Source organism: Pleuronectes platessa, chromosome 9, assembly GCF_947347685.1.
Source record: "Pleuronectes platessa chromosome 9, fPlePla1.1, whole genome shotgun sequence".
NCBI lineage: Eukaryota > Metazoa > Chordata > Actinopteri > Pleuronectiformes > Pleuronectidae > Pleuronectes > Pleuronectes platessa.
Genome location: NC_070634.1, coordinates 27906992 through 27927229, shown reverse-complemented (window position 1 = coordinate 27927229; position 20238 = coordinate 27906992). Strand labels below are relative to the sequence as shown.

The following is a 20238-nucleotide window of genomic DNA, read 5'->3' as shown; positions in this document are numbered from 1 at the left end:
CCTCCCATCCTCCTCCTCTCTTCTCCTCTCTCCTCCTCTCTTCTCCTCATCTGATCCTCCTCCTCATCTTCCATCTCCTCTTCCTCCCCTCCTCCTCCTCTCTGCTCTCCTCCTCTCTTCTCCTCCTCCCATCCTCCTCCTCTCTTCTCCTCTTCCTCCCCTCCTCTCCTCCTCAGTGTTGGCATAAGCCCTCTTCATCTATTGCAATGCCACAGCCTTATAGTCCATGGTGTCTCAGTGGATGTAATTAGTATCTGATCTCTCTCAACTGTTTTCAGGATGGATGGATGAGCCCGGTGATCCCTCATCTATGAACCCCACATTTCAGAAATCCCAAAGAATTGACCAAGACATTTGAGTTAACATTGTTATTTTGTGCCTGAGTGCCTTAAAGATTGAGGACTCTCTATTAACATTTTCATGTGAATTGTCTGTGTTGATTGTACTGTTCTACTGTTGATGTTCTGACTCCTGCTGTACTCCAGCTCTCAGCCACCTTGCACAGATTACACACTTTGTGATTTTACATTTTAAAGTGAAACGTTGACATTTTTACGTAGATGTTGATGCAGTATTTGTGGTCGATGTTTTCCATTCAAGCATCATTTCCTCAGGGCTGTTATATAGATCAAGAGAAAAGGAAACGTTAGGTCTTCCTCTCACAGAGCTATGTGGGCTGTGCTCATCCACGACATCACTGTGACATCACTGTGACATCACTGTGACATCACTGTGACATCACTGTGACATCACTGTGACATCACTGTGACATCACTGTGACATCACTGTGACATCACTGATGCAGGAACAACAGATTTGGACTTTAGGCGATATGGCACATTGAGGAGTTTATTGTGCCAATTAGCTATATTTACCATCTCCACTGATTGGAAATGCAGTGGTGATGTTTCCTTTTATTGTTTCCTAAAATTTAATTTTCGACGAGGATGGGATTCGAACCCACGCGTGCAGAGCACAATGGATTAGCCAGTCAGGATCAGTCCAAAGTTTAGACTGATCCCGACACCTCATCAACAGGAGTAGAAGAGAGACCAGGTCCAGCAGCCGCAGAGACCAGGTCCAGTAGCAGAGACCAGGTCCAGCTGAACAGACCAGGTCCAGCAGCCGCAGAGACCAGGTCCAGTAGCAGAGACCAGGTCCAGCAGCAGCAGAGACCAGGTCCAGCAGCAGCAGAGACCAGGTTCAGCAGCCACAGAGACCAGATCCAGCAGAACAGACCAGGTCCAGCAGAACAGACCAGATCCAGCAGAACAGACCAGGTCCAGCAGCAGAGACCAGGTCCAGCTACAGCAGAGACCTGGACCAGATGCCACAACAAAGGCGTGTGAGGTACTTTCCTCTAAGCCTCTTAGTCCTGGTAAGTCTGGAGCCGGCTGCAGGAGGCCTTCAGGCTCCTGGTGGCTCTGATCGTGAGGACTTAATCCTCAGGGGGAAAGGCTAACTAGTCTTCGGCTCGCACAGGTCTGTCACCCGGCCAACTGCACACTCTGGACCATGGAGGAGCTTCTGTTACCGAGAGGCGAGGAGGAGGCCGGCTCCGCCAACGGCTCGTGTGCCGCCGGGAGCCCGGAGGGGACGATGGGGGACCAGATGAAGACCTTCCTCCGGGCGACGGGGAAGTCCGACCTGCGGCAGAGGATCCAGAAGTTCTGCCGGAGGAACGGGCTGCTCACCCTGTCGGTCATCGCGGTGCTGACGGGCTGCACGCTGGGCTTCATGCTGAGAGGAACCCAGCTCTCCACACAGGTCAGCTCGCCCCCCCCACCTCATCCTTCACCTGCACAACATCTACACTTTGTTTTTAAAAACGACATCAGAACTCAAGAGTTCAGTGTCCATGTTTACAAACTAAATGTCCTCTTGATATTTGTCTTCTGCATAGTACCTTTATTTTTAAAGTCTCACTTCCTGTCCTGTTTACTAGATTTCTGATCTGAAACATTCAAAGACGGTTTGGAAACTTTCCTTTAGATTCCCAATCAGGACTTTATTAAACATTTCAGTGCCCATGATATTTTCATGTCTCCATTAAGATACTTTCTTTTTAAATGTCTAGTTGCTTCCCCCTTCAGGACTCAAGTCAATATTTCAGCTCTTATGTTTTTTCTTCTCTTTAAACTTATCAGTGATATTTTTCTTTTTCAAATTATCATTAATATTTCCTGATGTTCAGTTGATTGTTTTTAAGATTTCCTGTTGATACTTTTCTTCATTTTCCATTTACTTCATGCATCAACATTTACATTTTGAATCTTCAACTTTGCTGTTAAACTCTATTGTCTGTTTATTTAAGAAAATATAATTCATAATGATAATACAGCTTCTGTGCATATTTTTCAAAAAGTATCAAATATTGGTTTGTATATTTATTCTATTGATATTTGACTTATAGTTTTATCCATCTCTTTACAACATTCAACACTTTGTAAGGTGAAGTTAATATTAGTTATTACCGCCGTAAGCTAACATTAGGCTAGATAACAATTAGCCTAGCCTGCTCTTATTATGTTAGCATGTTACAAAGTGTTAATTTCTAGGTAAAGATATTTAAAAACAAACTAAACGTCTTTGACCTAAATAACCTAAAAGACAGCGGCTAGCATTAGCAAACATTAGCATTAGCGAACATTAGCATTAGCAATGTTACGGGTGGTTCTTAACTGAGTGAAATGAAGTGCTTCAGTTCTCTGAATGATGAGGAAAGGAGCTTCACTGCTTCCTAACCTGTCTCCTTTAGTAGAGGAAACATGGGACCATCCTTAAGGAAAGGAAAGGAGACAATGCCGTCCCACAATTCATAGCGTCAGCCACATTTAAGTGACACAACGGGCCCATGTAAATATAAAAAACAGAACAGCTGTTTTATTTTCCTTTATCTGTCCAGTGAACAACAAACATAATTAACTGATATGTTCAGTTCTGAATCTCATCTTCGTAACTGAATATAAAAGATGTTTTAATCCTCTTTCTGTGGAATGGACACAGAAGAAGTTGAGTCTGATTTCCTCCACACTGTGGTTCTCCTTTCCTAACTCCTTTCCTAACTCCTTACAGCTTCTCCTTCTCTCTCCTTGACCTTGAGCCGTCTCTTCAGGATCAGGGAGTCGTGGTCAGGAAGCTGATGATTCAGTGGTTGGACTTTGTGAACGCAGCCTCAGAGTCAGAGAGCTGATATAGAATATAATATGATATAATATAGATGAGGTTTAGCATCAGCTAGCATCACTCTTCATGAACAGACTGTTTCTTAGTATTTCATATTCTCTTTGATAGCAACGACCTCCATTCATCTGTTCAAACACTTTTTAAAGAACTTGTAGAAATCAGTCAGACGTGTTTTCAGAGAAAAAGCGAGTTTCATAATCCAGTGACATCGTTTAAATAAAGCAAAAGAGAAACTGATTCTCTTTGGATCGTGGATCAGCTGAGTCTGTGCAGATTGTAAACTAATGAAGGATTAGCATGAAAATAATCAAACTGTCAAAACAAACTCAAATCGACTGATTTATGAGCAAATATTCCATAAAATCTTCCTGTGAAAACAAAGTGTTCACATCCTTCAATAAGTGATTGAGTTTGAGGAGCTAGAACTAAATTAAACAATTAAAACAAGGAGATGAAGACACAGGTAATGTTCATCAAAGTGTTTCTGTTCATTTGCAACTTTTGGGGCTAAAAGCTTTTGATTCCATTATTTTAAATCTGCAGAGTTTAAAACAAACAAAACTAAATTAATTAAGAGTATTCCCAATTATATCCCAGGGTTTAAATCAGCATTCAGACCTTCATCTGCAGTGACAGTAACATGATAATCATGCAGCAGATAAAAAGCAGAGATCATTACCATAAATAGAATTCTATGATTCCATTTCCTCACACTACATTTCAATTCCGAGGAGAAGGAAACGTGTGATCTCTGTGATCTTTAACACGTGAATCGAGTGAGATCAACACCAACTTTCAATGTTCTCTAAACATTTCTACTTTCACTGCAGGCAAAGCTCTACTTCTCTTTTCCTGGAGAGCTGCTGATGAGGATGTTGAAGATGCTCATTCTTCCTCTCATCACGTCCAGGTAGGTCAACGTCCAGCGTCTCCTCCTCCTCCTCCTCCTCCTCTTCTTCCTCCTACTCCTCCTCCTCCTCCTCCTCCTCCTCCTCCTCCTCCTCCTCCTCCTCTTCTTCCTCCTCCTCCTCCTGACGGGCCCCTACTGACCCCCACTGACACCCACTATGCATCAGTTTCATAATCTCCACAGAAACCGGCTTCAGAAAAGGAAGATTTAATAAAAATATTTTAACTTGAGATCCAGAAACTTATGAGTTCAGACATTTTCATTCATTGAGTAATCACTTGATTATTGAAGTAAATAACTGTCAGATGTATTTATTAATTTAAAATCCAATCAACGTGAGGTTTATCCTGTCGATGCAGCCGGTCTGGGATCAGCCTGGGGCCTCTGGATCAGCCTGGGGCCTCTGGAGCCTCTGGAGCCTCTGGAGCCTCTGGGGCCTCTGGGGCCTCTGGGGCCTCTGGAGCTTCTGGAGCCTCTGGAGCCTCTGGAGCCTCTGGGGCCTCTGGGGCCTCTGGGGCCTCTGGGGCCTCTGGAGCCTCTGGAGCCTCTGGAGCCTCTGGGGCCTCTGGGGCCTCTGGGGCCTCTGGAGCCTCTGGAGCCTCTGGAGCCTCTGGGGCCTCTGGGGCCTCTGGGGCCTCTGGGGCCTCTGGAGCCTCTGGGGCCTCCGGGGTTCAAATCAGACTCACACATTGCCAAACTATTCTCCTGTTTTAATCATTATTATTATTATCAGCTCTGATGAGGTCACTTCTGGACAAAGCATCTGATCTCATCTCCTGGATTTTTATCAAACTTTTTTGTGTTTTTTTTTATTTTGATTATCGGTTTTCAATTCTCACTGAAATCACATCAGTTAAAATTCTTTGTTTTTCTGAGACGAGAAGCAGACGTTCAGATTTCTTCTTCCTAAAGTGTTTATGGCTGTTCATAGATGTACTTTGAGATGGCAGATTATTAGGAACGCCCACATACATGTAAATCAGTGTAATAAACAGTGCTGCAGTTTGTGTGTTACAGACGTGTTGACTCATGCTCTCATGGACGTGTGTCTTTGTCATGTGGTCCACCTCGCTCACATCAGAGACGTGTGTGTGTCCCTTGTGCAGTTTGATGTCGGGTCTGTCGTCCATGGAGTCCAAGGCCTGTTGTCGGATGGGCGTGCTCACCGTCACCTACTACCTGTGGACCACCTTCATCGCTGTGGTGGTCGGCATCCTGCTCGTCATCATCATCAAACCCGGCGTGGGAACGGACATGGAGAGCCACCGGCTGGGGGGGGGGCCTGTCATGACCTCGGCCGACGCCCTGATCGACCTCATCAGGTGAGACAGGTCAAAGGTCAGAGCTGAAGCTTGTCTCAGGGCTTCAGGTTTGAATTTGTTCTGCTGCAGTCACATAGAACCTGTGAGGTTGTGTTGCATGAATGTGTTGTTTGTGTTGTTTCATGTTCTCAAATATTCTGTGAGAGGAAAAAATCCACTGCAGGAAAACAAACTGAAATCTGGACAATCACACAAAGTTCTTCAACTCGTTCACACCTGGTTTGAGTCAGAGCTTCAGACTCAGGCGTGAACGGTTCCTCAGACCAGAAGAGGTGTTCTGGGTCTGGATCAAACTGAACCTGGTTCTGTTCCAGAGTGAAACCACTTGAAGTAGAGACAGAATTCAACGATAGAAGACGAAGAAGAAGAAGAAGAAGAAGAAGAAGAAGAAGAAGAAGAAGAAGAAGAAGAAGAAGAAGAAGAAGAAGAAGACGCTGCAGTCTTCACCTCGGCCGATGTAATGTTTGACCACGAGGACGTTCATTTGGTGAATTTGAAGTACTGTTGAGTACTGTTGAGTACTATGGAGTACTGCAATACCGTGGAGTACTGCGCCTGAAGGTGCTGATGCTGGTACCATCATGAAGTTACCATGGCAACCAGATTAAGCGTCAATTTCCTCCATTCAATCAGAGAGACTACTACCCCCCCCCCCCCCCACACACACCTGACAACACGCCAATATCAGACACCGGCTACAAACCAATCAGAGTCAAGTACAGGTAGACTCCGCCCACGCAGGTGATAACAGAATTCTTTAGCTCTTAAACTTCAACGTGAAACCAGAACTCACACATCAGAGGAAACATGAAGCTTCAGATCAGAACACAACTTAATTTAAACACAAAAGCATCAAATCCAAAGTGGAAACTCTTACAGACAACATGACCCTCATCATACATGTTCATGTGACCGATAACATACGTGATGTTGGTTTGAATCCTCACTCTCACAACCAGGACACCTGCAGAGCTCAGGCCGTCATCACCTTTTGATTGACAGGCGACTGAACGTCACTCAGATCAACAATACGCAGAAAACTAACCGACACTCCATCAATCCAATTAGAGTCGGATCTGATCCGAGTATTTTTAGTTGTCCTGGGGGATGAGTGACAGATTAACCGAGTCAGCAGCCGTGACATGTCATGATCTCTGCTGTGGCACGTTGGCCGACCACGCCCTCGAGCCTCGTCAAGGAAACACGCCCACTTTTGTTGGCGCCCCATGAACAGGCCGTAAACATGATCATCCTGTTGACCTCTGACCTCGGCTGAAGGTCAGCTGATCTGGATTGTTTACACTCCAATGTCACGCCTGTTGCCTCCTGCAACATGTACTGTTTTAGGGTATAACTGTTTACTGTTGTGCACAATGTATGTGTATATATATATATATATTTATATATTTATATATATACACGCACACAAACAGAGGATCAGTGAATAAAGACCTTGATTCTTTCTCCACAGAAACATGGTTCCATCGAATCTGATTGAAGCCACATTTCAGCAGGTGAGAGAATCACCTGAGAAACTCTCTCCTCCTGGTTCTGTTTCTCTTCCTGTAACAAACTCTGTGTCTTCAGTACAAAACAGATCTGATTCCCATCCTCAAAGTCCAGACCAGAACCGTTCAGCCCAACTTCGTCTACCTCGTCCCTGATGAGGACGACCCGAGAGGACGGACAGTGTACCTGGAGCTGACTCCGCCCCCAGAGATCACGTACAAGACGAAGCCCGGCAGCAGCCAACAGATGAACGTCCTGGGCATCGTCATCTTCTCTGCCACCATGGGTGAGCAGGACGAGGTCCACACTCTGTGCTCCTCTTCATCTAGTCCCAACGTGTTCCCCTCTAATGAGGAAGAGACATCTGGGTTCTTCTCACTGTTCCACACATGAAGCAGAACCTTCTTCTTCTGGGGCACGTCATCACTTCTAGTTTACAGGTTCTTGTTGGAAATAAACCAACATATAACAACACCATTGTTGATTTGGATTATTAGAGAGTGAGACACAAGCCTCATTAATCTGTTGATGTTTGTGCAGATGTAGAAACGTCTTGGTCCTCTAGACGTCTGTCCCTCAGCAGCAACGTCTCAGATGAGCTGGAACTGAAGATGGTTCTTTTATTTGTTATAAAACTAAATCATGAATCCAGCAATAACTTGACTGATGGTTTCACTTATGACGTTTCTCTGCCGCAGTCACATAGAACCAGTGAGGTTGTGTTGCATGAATGTGTAGTTTGTGTTGTTTCATGTTCTCAAATATTCTGTGAGAGGAAAAAATCCACTGCAGGAAAACAAACATCTGGACAATCACACAAAGTTCTTCAACTCGTTCACACCTGGTTTGAAGCTGGCTCTACTTCCTGTGATTGGTCCAAAAGTCCAGTTATCATCAGTTGTGTTGTTATGAGTGAAGTCCTCCTGCTTCACATCCTCTGTTGCTGCAGTGAGATAAGCACACGAGCCTTCAAACCTGTCAGGTGATGATGTGAATGTGAACTGTGGCTGCAGGTCTGTTGCTGGGCAGGATGGGAGAACGAGGGGCGCCACTGGTCAACGTCTGTCAGTGCATCAACGAGTGCGTCATGAAGATCATCAACGCGGCTGTTTGGTGAGTTTCAGCTTCTGCGTCCGTCTCTCGGCTCGTTAACGATGATCTGACGTTCGTTAGGACTCAAAGTTGAGAAGTTGTTTTCATGTGGAACCGACACCGTCTCCTGTTTAGTGAGGACGTCCCTCTGACACCGGACAAAGTTGTCCAGTGTCTCTCTGCTGAATGGTCCGTGGATGTTTGACCTGATGACCTGTCAGCTGGTGAAAACATGCCGGCGGTGACATCACTGCTTTTGGGCTCCTCCCACTGCAGCTTCAGCCACTGAGCAGATTAAAAACAGCCGCAGAGTCCAAACATGACTCAATGATCTGAGCTGAGCTTCGGACTAGTGCTGGGTGTTGACCCCATGACTCCTTGACTTCTTTAGTAAGCGAAAGAACAAAGAAAGAAATATCTCACTTGTCCTCTCAGGTACTTTCCTTTTGGGATCATCTTCCTGGTGGCTGGGAAGATCCTGGACATGCAGGACCCGAGCACCCTGGGGAAGAAGCTGGGCTGGTATGGCATCACCGTCCTCGCAGGCCTTTTTGTCCACGGACTCGTCCTGCTTCCTCTCTTCTATTTCCTCCTCACCAGGAAGAACCCGTTCACCTACATCCGCGGGCTGCTGCAGGCGCTGGTGATCGCCCTGGCCACCTCCTCCAGGTCAGAGTCCAGGACAGGCCTGATTTAATCTGACGCTCACATTTGTCTTCTTGTCAGTTTCACTTGAATGCCGTCCGTCCTCAGCTCTGCCACGCTGCCCATCACCATGAAGTGTCTGTTGGAGAACTGCCACGTCGACCGGCAGATCGCTCGCTTCGTCCTGCCCGTCGGAGCCACCATCAACATGGACGGCACGGCGCTGTACGAGGCGGTGGCGGCCATCTTCATCGCTCAGGTGAACGACTACGAGCTGGACCTCGGTCAGCTGGTCACCATCAGGTAAAACAACAGCAACACGCTCTGAAGCTGCTCTGATACCAAGTCCTAGGTTTTATTCATTTGTTAAGAGAAACAGAATCATCCTCAACATCTCCAGGTCTGTTCAGGAATCAAATGTTCAAAAAGACCGACAATTCCATTTGTGATTCAATTGATCCTGAACAGCAACTGGAGGGTTAACAGGATCTACCAGGGCCGGTGTACAGGCTACCTGGGGGAGCTGCCCCCCCCCCCCCCCCCCCACACACACACTCTCTCTCTGTCCCCCTTTCACAAGCCTACTCTGTCGTGTCAATTCATTCATTAAAAAAAACAGGTCCTATTTACTTTAGAACATGCAGCTATTGTAAATTAAAAACCGGGACTTCAATTGTCTTAGAGACGGTTCAGGTCCTAAAACGTCCCAAACAGCACCGTGTCTCTGAGGGATCCACCGCGGGAGGATATCACCATAAGTGAGGATTCGTCTCTCAGACCGAGTCAGAGAGTAGAAACGTCCTCCACGTGTCCCACATGGAGACACAGATGGACAGTTGAACCTGAACTTGAATAACTGGGGAACATCTGAACAGACTCTTCTTTTCCACCTGTTGCCCGGCAGCATCACGGCCACGGCCGCCAGCATCGGTGCCGCCGGGATTCCCCAGGCTGGACTGGTTACCATGGTGATCGTACTGACATCTGTGGGGCTGCCCCCTGATGACATCACCCTCATCGTGGCCATTGATTGGATCCTGTAAGTAACAGTACTTATTATGAAATGTCACATGTGTATATGAGGTGGAAGCGAATCAGATTGAAATCCGTTGTCTGAAGTTGGTCTCACGGTGTCTTCTTGTGTCTTCTTGTGTCTTCTTGTGTCTTCTTGTGTCTTCTTGTCTTCACGTCTCTTCGGCCTCTGCAGGGACAGATTCCGGACCATGATCAATGTCCTCGGGGACGCCCTCGCTGCAGGAATCATCGCCCACCTCTGTCGGAAGGATTTCCCTCTCAGTGAAACTGGAAAGGTAAAAACAACATCCTGACACAAACCGGCATTTATCGGCAAAAGCTCTGGAATTGAATTGTCTAGTCCTGGCTCCTCGTTTTCCTCCGGAGATATTTGTATTGTTTATTTACTGAAGTCTGTATCAAAGATGTGAAACCACCCACCAGCGGGTGGCGCTCACGTGTGTTCTCCTGTGTGTTCTCCTGTCTCCAGTCTGTGCCGTCCTACGGAACCCAGACTCCTCACAACTCCCACAGTGTCAACATGCCAATGACCGAGATCCACACACACAAAGACTGTATGTTCGAGGCGCTGGGCGACTCAGCAGCTGAGGGACACGCCCACACCGTCTACTACAACATCTGTCAGGTTTGATGGAGCAGGCGGAGCCACATCACTCAGTCTCAGTGCCAAGTGGAAGGAGCGTTAGGAAGTGATGACTCTGCACACGGAGCACGAAGCTCCTTCTGAACAGGACGAGACGGATCAGGTGACCGGAGCTTCGTGGTTCTCCTGCTCACTGAGGGTGTGAGGGGTCAAAGGGCAAACTGTGATGTCACTTTGATTCAAACCCCCCTTCAGCCCTAACAAGCTCCCTTTGGGAAGCGTCTCTGGTTGATGATGAAGTGATGAACACAAGCCTGATCTGCACCAGAGGATTATGGGAACAACACCGTCATGTGAGCGGCTGCAGGTTCCTCATCTGATCCGACAGCGCCACCTAGCAGACAGAGCCCCCTCAGGATCCCTGTCCTTCCTGGTCTCCTACAGTGGAATCATTATCTCCACCAGAACTCCACTGGTGGGTTTTCACCATATTTGTTGTCCAAGTTCTAGTTCGGTCCCAGATGGACCGGTGCGTGTCGGGCTCGGTTCTGTTCTTCAACCAGGAGACGCTGGTTCAGATGCGTTCCACAGGATGACAAAGTTCATTAGTCCAGATGTTCCGTGAATACATTCTGGTCCTGTTTCTTTAGCTGGATAAGTTTGAATGTGTTCCTCATCTTAACTTGGACTTTAGAGCCAGAACCAGAATCCTCGTGTCAGACGACAGATGATCTGAAGAAACCACATCAAACCTGAAGAAGCTCAAACATGTTGGATCCACAAACTAAGATCCATCAGCTGGTGTTTTATCTGGAATCTACCAACAGGATGAACTCCTTCGTTTTACCGTTTGTTCTCTTGTCTTATGTTCGTAACTCGGGTGCTTACACTCACTTTTACTGGACTGTGATTGGCCGGTTCTCACTGCTTCAGACTGACTGAAGGGTTGAAGGGAAATCCACCCAATCAGACAGCTGAATGAATCAAGTGCTCTTCATCTCGCAGACTCCTCCTCCTCCTCTTCCTCCTCCTCCTCCTCCTCCTCCTCCTCCTCTTCCTCCTCCTCCTCCTCCTCCTCCTCCTCCCCCTCCTCCTCCTCCTCCTCCTCCTCCTCCTCCTCCTCCTGGCTGGTTTGTATTCGACAGCATGCTGGCATGCGTTACTTTACGTGCTTTATTTTCTTCTTCTTGTTTTGATTGAATGTTTGAGTGTAAACTAGGTGCTGTAGGAATTAGTGGGATTTCACTCGGTCACTAGCAGGAACGTGAACAGATGCTAGTTTGAGTTTTGTTTCTCTCTTGTGACAAATTGCTTCAATTCATTGATGATCGGTGGAAACACAAACTCAGTTTCTATTCGTGCATCACGTGCATGTGGCTCAGTCAAAGCATCAGGAAGTGAATATAACTGCAGATATTTCATTTGGTTTTCAATCAACAAAAAATTCAATAATATCTTTAATGTCATTTTTGAAAACAATTTTCTTTTCAAATTTGAGGATTTGCTGTTTGTCGTAACCACAGAACCTGAACATGGAGGACGTGTGATCCTCTCCAGGGTCAGGACCAGTTGAAGCTGTGATGTTAAACCACAGCAGATGTTTGTGTGTTCGTTGTGTAGTGCTGCTCGACCGGATCTCACTGTGGAGTAGTTGTGTTGTTTCAACGTGAAAACGTAGATCTGCCTTAATTTGACTGTTGATCCTCTTCAAACCTCATTGTTCATCTGCCAACACAAACCTCAGGTTCCTCAAACTTCACCATGTACATATGTGTTGTTTTTCTATTTATGAAATATGTTTGTGTTGTTTGTTTATTTATAAAATTAAATGGTTTTACTTCAGAACTGTTGCTTCACAGCGAGAAGCTTCTGGGTCCAGAGACTAAATGTTAGTGTGCGTTGATCCAGATCCATCCGGTCCGCTGGCGTCTCCAGGTTCTCGGACCCTCATCGTATCAAAGATGGTTTCATGTCTGATGAGTTCAGGAAGTGAGTCGAAAAACAACTGAAACAAACCAGAACGTTAGATCTTGAATGAAAACAGGAGGATGTGAACACGTGGAGCTGAACTCCAGAGTGACATCATCTCTGCTGCTATTCTGACCCTCACGCAGCCGGCGGCCATTAATCCAATCAGGTGAGAGCTCAGCTGCTGACCTGCTCCTCAGATTAACATGGAGGGACAGCAGGTTCCTGAGGGCCTCACTGCACTGGGCTTTCAAAACAATAAGAAATCACAATGAAAAGACAGGGGCTCGCACACAGGGGCCCGCACACAGGGGCCCACAGACAGGGGCCCGCACACAGGGGCCCGCACACAGGGGCTCGCACACAGGGGCCCGCACACAGGGGCCCGCACACAGGGGCCCGCACACAGGGGCCCGCACACAGGGGCTCGCACACAGGGGCCCGCACACAGGGGCCCGCACACAGGGGCCCGCAGACAGGGGCCCAGTATTCTTTAAATGAAAGAGGCATGTTGTTTTTGCAGCCAGTGAGTCAGAAGCTTTTCATCTCGAGATGATTCAAACGTTCACAACTTCTCAAGATGAGAATCAAGGTGAAGCTGAAGGATGTTTCAGGAGTATCTGTGGTGTGCAGTTCACAAAGCAGCCTCTAGGGGTCACCAGCAGAACAGGAAGTCAGAAGGTTTTATTGGTTTAAATCAGGAATAAAGATTAAACAGTTCAAAGAGGAAAACACCAAATTACCTGAATGTGAAAGGATGAATGATAAGTGAATTCACCAAGAGAACAAAGCTTTAATATAGAAAATACACATATGTTGTTGTTCACTTTAAATTCCTCTACAACAGATTTTTGAAATATAAAAATATATATTTTATAAGCAACAAGTAAAAGTCGTTTGAGTGCTAATGATATAAAAACTTATTCTAATAAGAGATGTGACATAAAGACATAAAGAGGATTTCACATGAGGTATATCCTCCTGCTGATATGTGGAGCCTCAGATTCACAGTGTAGAAGCTCCGTCCTCATTATACATGTTTCTATTGATTATTGATCCGTCACCTCAACAAATCCACATCCGTCACAACTCGACTCTACTCGTCCTCGTCGAAGTCTGCAAACGCAGGAAACCAGAGACTTTCCTTCCTCTCCGACCGGCTCCTCGCGGCGCTCTCTCTCTGCCGCCCTCTGGCTTTCTTGATCCAGGAGGTCTGAGCAGCAGCGAGACCGATCATGCAGACCTGCAGGAGAACCAGAGCTTCAGAGACCAGAGCTTCAGAGACCAGAGCTTCAGAGACTAGAGCCTCAGAGACCTGAGCCTCAGAGACCAGAGCTTCTGAGACCTGAGCCTCAGAGACCTGAGCTTCAGAGACCAGAGCCTCAGAGACCAGAGCTTCAGAGACCAGAGCTTCAGAGACCTGAGCTTCAGAGACCAGAGCCTCAGAGACCAGAGCTTCAGAGACCAGAGCTTCAGAGACCAGAGCCTCAGAGACCTGAGCTTCAGAGACCAGAGCCTCAGAGACCAGAGCTTCAGAGACCAGAGCTTCAGAGACCAGAGCCTCAGAGACCAGAGCTTCAGAGACCAGAGCCTCAGAGACCTGCTACCGTCCACCCACACCACAACCTGTCAACACACCTGGAGACTCACATCTTATCACCTTGCAGGTTCATCAGAGCTCCATTATCATTGTGAGGGATGGTCTAACCTCTGTGGTCTAACTCCTGAGGTCTAACCTCTGTGGTCTAACTCCTGAGGTCTAACCTCTGTGGTCTAACCTCTGTGGTCTAACTCCTGAGGTCTAACCTCTGTGGTCTAACCTCTGTGGTCTAACTCCTGTGGTCTAACCCATGTGGTCTAACCTCTGTGGTCTAACCTCTGAGGACTAACCTCTGAGGACTAACCCATGTGGTCTAACCTCTGTGGTGTAACCCCTGTGGTCTAACCTCTGTGGTCTAACTCCTGTGGTCTAACCTCTGTGGTCTAACTCCTGAGGTCTAACCTCTGTGGTCTAACCTCTGTGGTCTAACTCCTGTGGTCTAACCCATGTGGTCTAACCTCTGTGGTCTAACCTCTGAGGACTAACCCATGTGGTCTAACCTCTGTGGTGTAACCCATGTGGTCTAACCTCTGTGGTCTAACTCCTGTGGTCTAACCTCTGTGGTGTAACTCCTGAGGTCTAACCTCTGTGGTCTAACCTCTGTGGTCTAACCCATGTGGTCTAACCTCTGTGGTCTAGCCCCTGTGGTCTAGCCCCTGTGGTCTAACCCATGTGGTCTAACTCCTGAGGTCTAACCTCTGTGGTCTAACCTCTGTGGTCTAACCCCTGTGGTCTAACCCATGTGGTCTAACCTCTGTGGTCTAACCTCTGAGGACTAACCCATGTGGTCTAACCTCTGTGGTGTAACCCCTGTGGTCTAACCCCTGTGGTCTAACCTCTGAGGACTAACCCATGTGGTCTAACCCATGTGGTCTTACCCCTGTGGTCTAACCCATGTGGTCTTACCCCTGTGGTCTAACCCATGTGGTCTAACCTCTGTGGTCTAACCCATGTGGTCTTACCCTCTGTGGTCTAACCCATGTGGTCTAACCCATGTGGTCTAACCTCTGTGGTCTAACCCATGTGGTCTTACCCTCTGTGGTCTAACCCATGTGGTCTAACCCATGTGGTCTAACCCATGTGGTCTTACCCTCTGTGGTCTAACCTCTGTGGTCTAACCCCTGTGGTCTAACCCTTGTGGTCTAACCTCTGTGGTCTAGCCCATGTGGTCTACCCTCTGTGGACTAACCCATGTGGTCTAACCCCTGTGGTCTACCCTCTGTGGACTAACCCATGTGGTCTAACCTCTGAGGACTACCCCCTGTGGTCTAACCTCTGAGGATTAACCCTCTGTGGTCTAGCCCCTGTGGTCTAACCCCTGTGGTCTAACCCATGTGGTCTAGCCCATGTGGTCTACCCTCTGTGGACTAACCCATGTGGTCTAACCTCTGAGGACTAACCCCTGTGGTCTAACCTCGAGCAGCAGCAGACCAGCAGTCAGACCGGCCACCAGCAGCAGGTTCTTCTTGGTCCACCAGACGATTTTCTCCAAACAGCCGATGGTGAAAACCTCCTGAGCGGCAACAGGCTCCTCCTCCTTCTGCTTCTCGTAACCACACATGGTGTTCAGGATCGTCTGCAGGAGACACCGACACAGAGCTGAGCGTCTTCCCCACTGTCTGCCACTCGCTGGGATGGAGCTGGAACCAAACTGGAACTAAACTGGAACCAAACTGGAACTAAACTGGAACCAAACTGGAACTAAACTGGACTGTCTCAGTTTGTCTTAATAACATCATCAAAGCAGTGAATGGTAGAACCTCCTGATCTCTGCCACTCACTGATTCCTCTGTTGAACTCATTAATATTCAAACCCGTCAGATGAATCCTGAGGAGCCCTGCTTCATATTCAGACCTTCTGCTTCTGTCTCTCTGATGATTTAACGTTTGATCATTTCTCAGCGTTACAGACTAAATCAAATCAGGGTTGGTCCTCGGCCCTGAGGATGATCACCTGTTTGAGCTGATAACTTCAGGTGAACAGACTAAGATGTCACAGCGCCCTCCTCAGACCTGACCTGGTTCTGCAGGAGGATGCAGCAGGAGAAAGGAACCCCACAGGCCTCCAGGCTCGGGTTCGAGTCCGAACACTCGAAGTAGACGTTGCGGGACCAGTCCGCGTAGCCCTCCACGCCACAGCACTGAAACTGTAGAGAGAGCCGTCAGGGCCACAGCGCCACCAGCTGACCCGCTGACGCTACTCCGCTTCCTTTACCTTCTTCTGGATGAAGTCGATGGCGTTCTCCAGGTCGTGGTCCTCCCTGTATCTGACGATGGCCTTCATCATCAGCCTCTCCGTCCTCTCCATCACCTGAAGCACAGACTCAGTTAGTCCGGACTCAGGATCGAACATTTCACCTGCTGTGGTTACTCCGAGTGTAGCTCAATGCTAAGTCTGTGAGTGTATCAGAGTATTTCTACATTGTAGTATAATTACTTTTACTTAAGTAGTCCATCTGAGTATTACTGGCTGTTCCATCAGAGCAGCGTTACCATGTCAGTGAAGCTGTATCCCACGACTCCAGCGGCGATCTGCAGGAGCAGGATGACCACCAGGATCCCCAGGAACTGCAGGAGAAACGGTTACAGCACTGATTCCATCACGGGACATTTCATCTACTGAGCAGAACCCTGGGGTCCAAGGGTGGAAGGAACATGTACATTTACTCCAATGGTGGAAAGAACATGTACATTTACTCCAATGGTGGAAGGAACATGTACATTTACTCCAATGGTGGAAGGAACATGTACATTTACTCCAATGGTGGAAGGAACATGTACATTTACTCTAGTATGAAGTATCTACTCTGGAGATAAACGGAGCTGCTTCAACAGTGACATGACTCAGGACCAATCACAGGAGATTCAACTTGTAACTGAGTACTTTACTCAGTTTAATTGGTATTTGACCCGAGTGTAATACCGTCTTCAGCAGACAGGTGGCGTTACGCAAGGAGCCACAACACCCGAGGAACGTGATGAGGAACGTCACAGAGCCAACGATGATCAGGAGCAGAGCTGGATCTGCTGTGAGAGTGTCGACCACATCTACACACACACAGACACACACACAGACACACACACAGACACACACACAGACCCACACACAGGCAGTGAATGTTGAAACATGTCAGATTATCTTTTTGTTACTCATCCTCAGGAATGTTATCAGCAGATCTTTGTTTTTAATAACACACACACACACGTACAGTTTGTCCCCACCTGTCTCCCACTGTCTCCACCTGTCTCCCACTGTCTCCCACTGTCTCCACCTGTCCCCACCTGTCTCCCACTGTCTCCCACTGTCTCCACCTGTCCCCACCTGTCTCCCACTGTCTCCCACTGTCTCCACCTGTCCCCACCTGTCTCCCACTGTCTCCCACTGTCCCCACCTGTCTCCCACTGTCTCCACCTGTCTCCCACTGTCTCCAGCTGTCTCCCACTGTCTCCACCTGTCTCCCACTGTCTCCACCTGTCCCCACCTGTCTCCCACTGTCTCCACCTGTCTCCCACTGTCTCCCACTGTCTCCACCTGTCCCCACCTGTCTCCCACTGTCTCCCACTGTCCCCACCTGTCTCCCACTGTCTCCACCTGTCTCCCACTGTCTCCAGCTGTCTCCCACTGTCTCCACCTGTCCCCACCTGTCTCCCACTGTCTCCACCTGTCTCCCACTGTCTCCACCTGTCTCCCACTGTCTCCCACTGTCTCCACCTGTCTCCCCCTGTCTCCACCTGTCTCCCACTGTCTCCCACTGTCTCCACCTGTCTCCCACTGTCTCCCACTGTCTCCACCTGTCTCTCACTGTCTCCACCTGTCTCCCACTGTCTCCCACTGTCTCCACCTGTCCCCACCTGTCTCCCACTGTCTCCCACTGTCTCCACCTGTCTCCCACTGTCTCCACCTGTCTCCCACTGTCTCCCACTGTCTCCACCTGTCTCCCACTGTCTCCACCTGTCTCCCACTGTCTCCCACTGTCTCCACCTGTCTCCCCCTGTCTCCACCTGTCTCCCACTGTCTCCACCTGTCTCCCCCTGTCTCCCACTGTCTCCACCTGTCTCCCACTGTCTCCACCTGTCTCCCCCTGTCCCCACCTGTCTCCCACTGTCTCCACCTGTCTCCACCTGTCTCCCACTGTCTCCCACTGTCCCCACCTGTCTCCCACTGTCTCCACCTGTCTCCCACTGTCTCCACCTGTCTCCCCCTGTCCCCACCTGTCTCCCACTGTCTCCACCTGTCTCCCACTGTCTCCACCTGTCTCCCACTGTCTCCACCTGTCTCCACCTGTCTCCCACTGTCTCCACCTGTCTCCCCCTGTCCCCACCTGTCTCCCACTGTCTCCACCTGTCTCCCCCTGTCCCCACCTGTCTCCACCTGTCTCCACCTGTCTCCCACTGTCTCCACCTGTCTCCCCCTGTCCCCACCTGTCTCCCACTGTCTCCACCTGTCTCCCACTGTCTCCCACTGTCTCCCACTGTCTCCACCTGTCTCCCACTGTCTCCACCTGTCTCCCACTGTCTCCACCTGTCTCCCCCCTGTCTCCACCTGTCTCCACCTGTCTCCCACTGTCTCCACCTGTCTCCCACTGTCTCCACCTGTCTCCCACTGTCTCCCACTGTCTCCACCTGTCTCCCCCTGTCTCCACCTGTCTCCCACTGTCTCCACCTGTCTCCCCCTGTCTCCCACTGTCTCCACCTGTCTCCCACTGTCTCCACCTGTCTCCCCCTGTCCCCACCTGTCTCCCACTGTCTCCACCTGTCTCCACCTGTCTCCCACTGTCTCCCACTGTCCCCACCTGTCTCCCACTGTCTCCACCTGTCTCCCCCTGTCTCCACCTGTCTCCCACTGTCTCCACCTGTCTCCCCCTGTCCCCACCTGTCTCCCACTGTCTCCACCTGTCTCCCACTGTCTCCACCTGTCTCCACCTGTCTCCCACTGTCTCCACCTGTCTCCACCTGTCTCCCACTGTCTCCACCTGTCTCCCCCTGTCCCCACCTGTCTCCCACTGTCTCCACCTGTCTCCCACTGTCCCCACCTGTCTCCTCCTGTCTCCACCTTTGAGTCTCATCCCCTCCGTCCCCTCTCAGCTCTCAGAGGTAAACCCTTGTCTGTCTCCGTCTCAGATTATGTCTCCGTCGTCCATGTGACCGACCTTTCTCCTTGGCGATCTTGGCGTAGATCCCCACGGCGATGAGGGCGGAGCTAACCACCTGCAAAGGGACAGAAAGACATTTCAGTCAAAGGGACGAGTTCTTTGATGATTGTTGTGATTGTTATTGATTAATTCAGTTTTGACTCTTCATACGAAGCAGATATCATCATCATGACGTGAAGCTTCTCAGCAGAAGATCAGAAAACACCAGGAATCTTATTAATTCAGTTTGAATATCACGCTGCTCACTTCAGTCTAAACTCTTCAAAGTATCTGTCATCACATTTTGACTTTGACAGAAAGTTAATGATAGCTCTTACTCTAATTTGAATTAATTGCGTGCACACGGTTTAATCTGAATTTTTGTTTGCACTCGTCTGCTTTTAATCCAACACACTGTTTATAAACTTGCACGTTTTAGAAAGTTGAGGAGCAGCAGCGTGGACTCGTCCGTCCAAACGAAGACACACCTGGTGAAGGGGACAGACGAAGCTGGAGGCTCAGGTGTAAATAAAGAATCTGTGTGAAACTTCAACAACAGTCTGAAGACGAGTTGAAACCAGTTTCTGTGAACATGTGAACAGAAGAGTTGCAGTCCAGCTCCCTGCTGTGTTCTCAGATCCTGGTGATCTGGGGTCAGCTGCTGACCCTCGTGCTGTCAGAGCGGTGGGAGGTGGAGCTGTTTGGACGGAGACTCACCCAGAAGACGTAGCAGCAGACGAACAGCGTGTACTTGATTCCTCTGTATCCTCTCATCTCCTCTCAGCAGCTGCTTCCCTCACACTGAGGACACGTTCGATTCCTGCTAACATGACGGCAGGAATCGAACGTGTGGTGGCCTGCACCATGCATTCCTCCCCAGAGGCTCCGCCCTCTGCTGTCTTCTGATGAGGTTCAGGCCTCTTCATCCTGCTGGGTTTACAGAAGTCCTGTTAGCGCCGCCTGGAGGCTGCAGGGAGCATTACAGCCACAAGAAGAAGGAGGTAAACATAACCACGTCGCTGTCAATCATCACCGCTCTGTTATTATATTTTAAATAACTAAATTAGATTAGATTAGATTAGATTCAACTTTATTGTCATTACACAGTACAAGTACATATACAAAGAAATGCAGTTTAGCATCTAACCAGAAGTGCAAAAAAAGGCAGTTAATGTGCAGAGTATTGTTCATAGTGGAATATGAAAATAAATAGGAAGTACAGTTAGAAATATAAGTGGAATAATAACAGTATTAAG

The 20238-nt window shown here is 48.6% G+C and overlaps 2 protein-coding genes across 2 annotated transcripts; one reads left to right on the top strand and one right to left on the bottom strand.

Moving 5' to 3' along the window:
• The first annotated feature begins 1722 nt into the window (after nt 1-1722).
• On the top strand, nt 1723-10330 carry slc1a8a (solute carrier family 1 member 8a). Its single transcript, XM_053430519.1, is given in 10 exon segments — nt 1723-1767; nt 4017-4096; nt 5203-5418; nt 6890-6932; nt 7006-7213; nt 7941-8040; nt 8455-8967; nt 9569-9703; nt 9872-9974; nt 10169-10330. Coding segments are annotated over 10 exon segments (1590 nt in total). The 5' UTR covers nt 1723-1737.
• Nucleotides 10331-12915: 2585 nt separating this feature from the next.
• zgc:113223 (uncharacterized protein LOC541424 homolog) lies at nt 12916-19844 on the bottom strand. The gene is made up of 8 exons (XM_053431465.1): nt 19700-19844; nt 19001-19058; nt 16774-16898; nt 16344-16418; nt 16066-16161; nt 15869-15997; nt 15265-15426; nt 12916-13493 (listed from the first exon to the last, which is right to left on the bottom strand). Exons 1-8 carry the CDS (start codon nt 19754-19756, stop codon nt 13347-13349), a joined length of 849 nt encoding a protein of 282 aa, XP_053287440.1. The 5' UTR covers nt 19757-19844; the 3' UTR covers nt 12916-13346.
• Nucleotides 19845-20238: the final 394 nt, after the last annotated feature.

Excerpts from the sequence above, each read along its gene's own strand:
- zgc:113223 (XM_053431465.1), bottom strand. The coding sequence starts at position 19,756 with ATGAGAGGATACAGAGGAATCAAGTACACGCTGTTCGTCTGCTGCTAC. Across the intron at positions 19,059-19,699 it reads TCTGCTGCTACGTCTTCTGG|GTGGTTAGCTCCGCCCTCAT; the intron begins GTGAGTCTCCGT and ends GTCCCTTTGCAG. Across the intron at positions 15,427-15,868 it reads GCATCCTCCTGCAGAACCAG|ACGATCCTGAACACCATGTG; the intron begins GTCAGGTCTGAG and ends TGTCTCCTGCAG.